This window comes from Crotalus tigris, unplaced genomic scaffold, assembly GCF_016545835.1.
Source record: "Crotalus tigris isolate CLP2741 ecotype Arizona unplaced genomic scaffold, ASM1654583v1 scf7180000017890.1996003, whole genome shotgun sequence".
NCBI lineage: Eukaryota > Metazoa > Chordata > Lepidosauria > Squamata > Viperidae > Crotalus > Crotalus tigris.
Genome location: NW_024096707.1, coordinates 1,220,129 through 1,227,809, shown reverse-complemented (window position 1 = coordinate 1,227,809; position 7,681 = coordinate 1,220,129). Strand labels below are relative to the sequence as shown.

General features: G+C 35.4%; 1 protein-coding gene across 5 annotated transcripts in view; it reads right to left on the bottom strand.

Moving 5' to 3' along the window:
• Positions 1-899: 899 nt before the first annotated feature.
• The window catches only part of EPC1 (enhancer of polycomb homolog 1), an 81,601-nt gene continuing 74,819 nt past the window's right edge, over positions 900-7,681 (bottom strand). For all 5 annotated transcript variants that reach the window (XM_039344086.1, XM_039344084.1, XM_039344085.1 and 2 more), the window contains one exon: positions 900-6,583. In XM_039344086.1, the coding sequence (XP_039200020.1) occupies positions 6,511-6,583 (73 nt within the window). In that variant the 3' untranslated portion in view covers positions 900-6,510. The remainder of the gene's footprint in view (positions 6,584-7,681) is intronic.

The window sequence follows — 7,681 nt, the reverse complement described above, 5'->3', positions numbered from 1 at the left end:
CAATCCTCAACAGAAATGCTCACAACAATGAAAACCTCGGACAGAAGGAAGAGCACTGCCGGGCGGGCAGGCAGGCGTCTTGCTCAGCTGTGCCTTGGGGAAAACTTTTCTCAGTGTCATTGGAACTTCGAACAGTCACTAAGCAAACTGTTGTAAGTTGAGAACTACCTGTACTTTATCACTTTTTTCTTTTTTTGGGGGGGGGTCATCAAGTTTTTGACACCTTGCTAGGCGACTGGTGGTACTCGGATGTTGCCATATCCTAAAAGTGGTACAATGGGTGAAAAGGTTGAAAAGCCCTGGTTTAGTAGACCTAAGTGTTTAGCTTGCAGAAGAGAAGATTGAGAGGAAAATATGAGAGCTTTCTCCAAATACTTGGGGTTTGTCACATTGTAGAGACACAAGATTTATTTTTGCTTGCTCTAGAGGGTAAGATTAGGATGAATGGGATGAAAACACAGGGATGTAGATACGAGTTAGATTTTAGGTATCGTTTCTTGACAGTAACAGCTGTCAGTCAATAGACTAAGTATCTACATGGAGTATGGTAGTTGTTTTTTCTCCTGGAGATTTTCAGTGGTTGAGTCATCAGTTGATAGGACTGGAATAGTGCAAGGGATTGCAGTTGATTATATTTAGGTCCTTTCCAATTTTATGATTCTATGATTAGAAGCTTCAAAAAATAAGCTTTAATTTTCTTTTTATACTGATAGATATAATTGTTAACATTGTGGGAATTAGACTAAGGAAAAACTTAAAACCGTCCAAGAAGATGCAAGTTGCAAAGGCTGCTGAATGGAAGATAACAATGAAAAAAATTAGAGAAATATAGTAGCATAAGAATTACAGCACCAACTTGATTGGGTTGTTACAATAATGCAGATAGGAAATTTACATAGTTTTGCAGAATAAATTCTTCATTTATTACCAATACCTGTTTCAAAAAACATAAAGGCAGATTTTACATATAGACATAATATAAGTAGACAGATAGCACTGAAATCAGAGATTATGTATTAGGCATAGTAGAAAAAATCAATCTAGTCTGCCAGGGCATTTAATGGTATCAAGTAGATTAAATTTAAAAGTATTAATGGATGGTAGTAGTGGTAGCTACAATATGCCAGAAATATGCTGTCAGAGTATAAAATCAGTATAAAGATTCCATTAACTTATGTGAACTTGAGGAACAAAAGGAAGAAGAAAGAAATATCGTGAAAAAAATCCAATTAACTTTTAAAACAATGTCTTCAAAAAAAAGAGACTGGATGAAATATTAGGCAATAAAAAGATGTTTGATGATCAAATGCAAGCTATCAGCATAAAAAAGTAGGAACAACAAACAAGATAAAAACTTTAACAAGTCCTTCTTAACAAACTTAGAGAAATTGTTTGTTTTAACCAGTTAGCCATGTCTGACTCTGGATGACTTTATACGCAACTGATCTCCACGCTACCCTGTCAAGCATATTTTTCAATTGTTGGATGTTCAACTTTGCATCAGATTTGATGTTATCAAGCCAACCTGTTCTTTGCTTGCACCTTCTTCGTCCATTAACCATTCTCCTAGCATCATTGCCTTCTCTAATGAATTTCTACACATAGCATGAACAAAGTAAATCATACGTAGTCTTATGATTTTAGCTTTCAGTGATATGCAGTTTTATATGATTTAAACCTCTTTGTTAGTTGGTCTGGCTGTCTATAATATATGTAGTAACTTATACCAGCATACTTCAAAGGCATCAATTCTTCTTCAATCAGGCGTTTTTAGTGTCCAGTTCTCGCACCCATACATCATTATAGTGAAGACTATCAACCTAACTTGCTTTTTATATTGGTATCAATATCTCTGTTTTTCCATATCTTATTTTGTTGCAGTTCTACCTAAGATTATCCTGTGTTTGATTTCAGGAGGAGAACTGCCTCATGAACAATTTTGGATCCAAGAAAGGTAAATTCTTGAACAAATTCAATTTCCTCCTTGTTGATTTTAAAAATCTCATGTCTGTTGTCATTTGTTTCTCTGTTTTTTAGAGAAATTACAGATTATGGTAAGGTTGATTACAGGTAGTCCTTGAGATATAACCTGTCACATAATGGCCAAAGTTACAACAGAACACCCCCCCCCCCAAAAAAACCATACAACCCCATTTCAATGTGTCTGCAGTGTCCTTATGGTCATTTGCCCTTATGAATGACCACAGGGATGTGACTGCACATCTTTCTATTCCATCCCACCTTGCTGAGAATCTGCAGTGCTTCGACCCACTCCTCATGCCTCCTGGAAGCAGCTATTTTCAGCACTCTGACAATTCCTTGCAGAAATGGCAGCTGTTTTTAGAGCTTTTTGCCCTGATCAGGAGACTACAAGCCATTCCTGGCTTCTGTTGGCTCTGGGGAAGCCAGTCACCTGCATGGAAATGCAGTAGCTTCAGGATGAACTTTTTGCTCTGCTCGGAAGACTGCAAATTACTCCTGGCTCTTGCTAGATTTGGGGAAAACAGCCACATGGATGCAAAGATGACAGCTTCAGAATGTTCTCCAAACCTTTTCCTTGCTTACCCTCCAGAAATCCACATTTCTTCAATAAAACAAAACATTAAAGCTGGGAGGGATACCATTAGGTATTGAAATTAAACTCTGTCTCTGCCCTCCAATCCTGATCCCGTTCAACCACTTAATTTGCTACTTTTACTGAATGCATGGAGAGTGGCAAAATCTGTAACTTATCTTTATGAATGACTGCCAGGCTAAAGAACAGAGGAAAGGAAAGAAGTAAATAAAATATTTCTGCAACTTATTTGAGATAAGAAGTTGAAGAAAAAGTACAGCTCAGAAGAAAAAGTGACTAGAGTACAACACATGCAGCAAATAGATGGCTGTGGCGGAAGCAAGGTCCTTTGAAATCCTTTTGTTTCTTGTCTGACTCCCTTTAGGACCCAGCTTCAGCCAGTCATTTGCTGCATGTGTTGTGCTCTATCCACTTTCTTTTGAGCTGAACTTTTTCTTCTCCTCAATGTAAAGCAAGCTTCATTCTGTGTGACTTTGAAAAGCTCCAGAAGCTATGGAAGAGTACATCCCATTCTTACACAGCCTCTGAAAATTATGGGAGAAAGCGTAGGTTTTGAGAATAGTTGTTGTCAGGTGTTGGTAAACACTGGTGTGTCACCTTTGATGATGTTAACTTCCTGAAGAGATCAAAGGACTAGTCAGGAAAGAGAAAAGAGGAGACAAATATAATGTATCGCTTTATATAATGATTAAAATGCAAAAGTCTTAATATAAGGGTATATCAGGATTTTGCATAATTCTTTCATCTGTGCCTATTAAGAAATTGATTTATACATGTTTGAACCACAACCTAACCATTTTTACCTACCAAGTGAAGCACACTTAGTCCTGACTTTAATAGTTCAGTATGTTATCTATATTCAAAAAGAAACACTAAATACAGAATAATTATATAAATTATTAACCCATCCAGAAGGTACCCTCTTTTCCTTGGGAGGGGGAATCAAAGCAAGGATTTTTATTACTTATTTTTCAATTTTGCACTAAAGCATACATGTTCTTTAGACTAGTGTGCTAAAAGCTACTTTGGTATTTCCAGTTTTTGGAAACTGGCAATTTTAGTTGCATACAAAACCAGAGAGATTCAGCAATCATACCCATTAGTAAAAATCTAGCCAACTCTTAATGAGCTATGTGCCAAAAAGTAGGATGGCCGGAGTCTTAAAGTCAAATCATTGCTTCAAGCAGCCACTTTGCACACACTGCTGTTTTTTCAAGCATTATGAACTACTTGAAAACCTAAGTAGTTGAATGATGCTAGTGATATGCTAAAACAAAGATCTTTTTCAGTTGCTTGAGTATTAATGTTTCAGTTTTACACATTAATTAGGTAAGAAAGATCATAATTATTTTAAAGAAATTACAACTTTGTTTTCCAGCTCTATTGTGACATTTTGTAGATTTGCATTGTATCTAGGAAAAAATACACTGTGCAAAATGCATATCAATTATGAAATGAAAATAACTACAACACAAAAATTGTGGCCATAGTAAAAGTAATTCTGTAGTTTCTCAGATTTGGCATCTGAAAATATTCCCCACTTAGGTGAAGATCTTTTTAATCTTCAAGTATTTGTGAATGAAATTCAAACTATTGTGTCTCTTTCCAGATGCTTTTTGCATAACTATTCCATTATTTGTTCATCTCTAGGTTTCTTTGCTACAGCTGGTAAGGGAAAAGATAGCAAAATGTCATGTTTACACACTCTGATTCATTAGCACTTTTAGTGAAAAAAATGGGACAGCCACTATATAGTGAAGCACGTTCTTTCAAATGCCAATATAAATTAATTGATTTTACTTTTATTTATTTGTATCCTGCCTTTATTATTTTTACAAATAACTCATGGAAACATATCTAATGTATCTTCCTCCTATTTTTCCCACAATAGCTCCATGAGGTGAATTGGGCCAAGAGAGAGTGACTGGCCAAAGGTCACCCAGCTGGCTTTCATAGCTAAAGTGGGACCAGAACTCATAGTCTCCTGCTTTCTTAGCCAGATGACAGGGATATTCTCTCTTTAAAAAATGTTGGAGTTCCCAGAGCCAAGCTCTCTTCTCAGAAAAATTGCTCTCCTCCAGATCTTCCCAATACATAATTTACCTCCAGATTCTCAGATATAATTACTAGGCACATAAAAGTAACTTGCCAAAATTAATAATGTAAAGGATTGAAAAGCTTGACAAAGGAATTTTATCAGAGATTTTTCCATTACATTGTACTCAATAATTGTTCAGTGAAATCTTATTTTTTTATGGTAAGCACAATCCATCTGGATATTTCTGTCTGCAATGATCTGTAACTTTATTTTAATGTTTTTGTAAACATGAACTTTGAAAGATTCTGGAAATTTTTGCAAAAGCACATACACGTATCTTTTTCTGCTTTGGCTTCTTGTACATGATTCACCCAATGCTTCACTCCAGTTCGAAGTGAGGTCTTAAGATCCAAACCAGATCAGTTCTTTGTCCCATTTTGTTGGAAGCCACTGATCAGTGATCCCTGTTAATTAATTTATTGCATTACTTTTAAAATACTTTAATTTAAAACAAGCATGCTCAGCTGTTTTGGATCACATTCTCTCAGAATAAATAAATTCATAAAATGAAATTAGTATAACACACCACACACTTCTGTCAACATGTAATGCCCTGGGTTTATTTTGTGAGAGTTCTATCACAATTCCAGGTGGGATTAAAAATCTTAAGGATAACGTACGCCATCAGAATGGGCATTCAGACCGGTACTGACAAAGCACTAGTAGTAGAGTCCTAAGTACCATTCTCTTCACAGAAGAGAGGGCAAATATTTCCAAGAAAGGCACCCAACAGTTGTGGTTCTGGTCTTGCAGCCTTTTGGAGAATATTAAAAGAAAAGGGGTGGGGGTGGGGGAAGGAAAGCTGGCTGTTTTCAGAAATTGGAATGATGAGACATGTACAGCAATTACTGCATTCTTTTCCCTTTTAGCCTTTTTTTCCCCAAAGAGAACAAGTGAAGAATGAAGTCTTTAATAACAATTACACAATAAAAAAATATAATTTGTGATCAAAAGAATGGCAAGACAACATAAAACTCCAGTTGCAAGGACTCCATTTGCATACTTGATTTGACACCACTATTTTGGGTGCATTAAAAAATGGGACAACAGAGGGGGCTATATGAAGAGCAGCAACATAACTTTAGTGCTTTAAGTACCAGAAACTGCACACAAGTGAGCTAGTCAGTTGAATAGAATCCATGAGACTTCATTTTTAGCTTGTTACTTGCCTTGTGATTTTAAAGCAGGAAGATCATATTGAGTAGTACATTCCCCATTTTTAAACTGATGCCTTTTAAAAATTATGTATGTATGTCACCATTTTTCACATGATACACAAAAAAAACTCAAGGACCCAGAGGGGAAACCAAGTTATGTTAATACCATTTACAAAATACCAAGGAGTCCACAGCTACCTAACACATTTACTACAGCACAGGAACCAATGAAGGTACAGTGTACAAAAACTGTAAACACAGCACAATAAATAGATAAAACAGCAGGTTCCGCACCATGCACATGATGTCATGACACTTCATCTTTATACAATCTCACTTCTTACACTCTTACTTTGTTGCAATTCTCCCTCCCCCCTGCCCCAAGTGCAAAGCATCACAAATGAATGGTTCTGTATTCAAGTAACATATATACAAGGGTATTACAAATACGCAGTATTGTACAGATAATTGCTGTTATCTTAATTTACAGGTATTGATTTTTTCCTATTAACAGTAAGAATAGAAAAACCAAAGCATGAGAGATGTGCATTGCTGTCAAGTCCCCACAGCTGCCATGGAAATACAATATGCTGCATTCCATCATCCCTTGCATTCAAATTGCTACTGATGCATAGCACCTAAACAAGTTCCCAAAGATTGAAGTTTCGTTACTTTAGAAACTACGTCACCTCCATTGCTACTGTATTGTCTGCTATATTGTTCAGTGCTGACTTTTCTGTTTCATGGTTTTCCCTGAAATATAAAAGTAGAGAGAACACAAATACATTGGTTATCTAATTAGGAAAAAGCCACTCTTAAAAACATGGTAAAAGTGCTTATATTCCATCTTTGGAACCTCAGTGTAACGTAATAATATATTTCATTCCATTTTCAAATCTGTGTTGTCTCATATTTATGGAAACACTGTGTAAAAATAAACCATTTATATTTCAAACTGAGATTCTACCAATCTAAAATAAGTATTTAATAATCAATTTATTTTTGGATGGTCAATTCAACATATTCCTAAACATCTCCAAGAAAAGAATACTACCTGCAGATTTAATGAAGCTGGGATTGGATATAAGTAAATTAATCTAACATCATCCCCTCCAACCTCCAAATGGAGCAATAATGACAATATCAATAAAATTGATAAAAAGACAAATGTAGGATTCTTTAACTGAATCCTGAATATCTCTTGAAGAAATTAATGGAGAAATCTGGATTTTTTTCATTTGAGTTCCTATCTATAGCCCTGGAATTTTTAGGTAATATCCTATACTATTATTTAATGTCAGATTTATATCCTGCTTTTTGTTCAGGGGCTGAAGGTGGTATCCACAGCACTTCTTGTTCTCATTTTTCTGCAGAACAACCACCATGTAATGTAGTTTGATCTGAGAAAGCTCCCATGGCCAAGGATGGCCCAAGTCTCTTTGGAGCTATTCCAACAAGTTAATGATTACAGCATTACAGATTTTAATGTTGAAAATAAAAAAAGATTGGGGGGGGGAGACGATAGGCGGTAATTTTATCACATGCAATTATTATTTTCAGGGCTTGAACACATCAACCTTAATGTTGCAAGTATTACTACATACACATTTCCAAGTTGGAGGTATTAATATACTTAAGAGTACCCAAATCTACAACAAAAATAGAAAAATGAAAAACAAAACTGAGAATAAGATTAAAAACATAAAAAGTGAGATTTTTTAATAATCTTTTATAATAAATGAATAGGAGGTTTAAATTTTATTAAATGAAAGCAATGAAAATTAGAAGCTGTGAATTAATTAAGACTTTTCTAGGTGCTTTCTGTTCGGCAACACCAAAAAAGACCCCTTT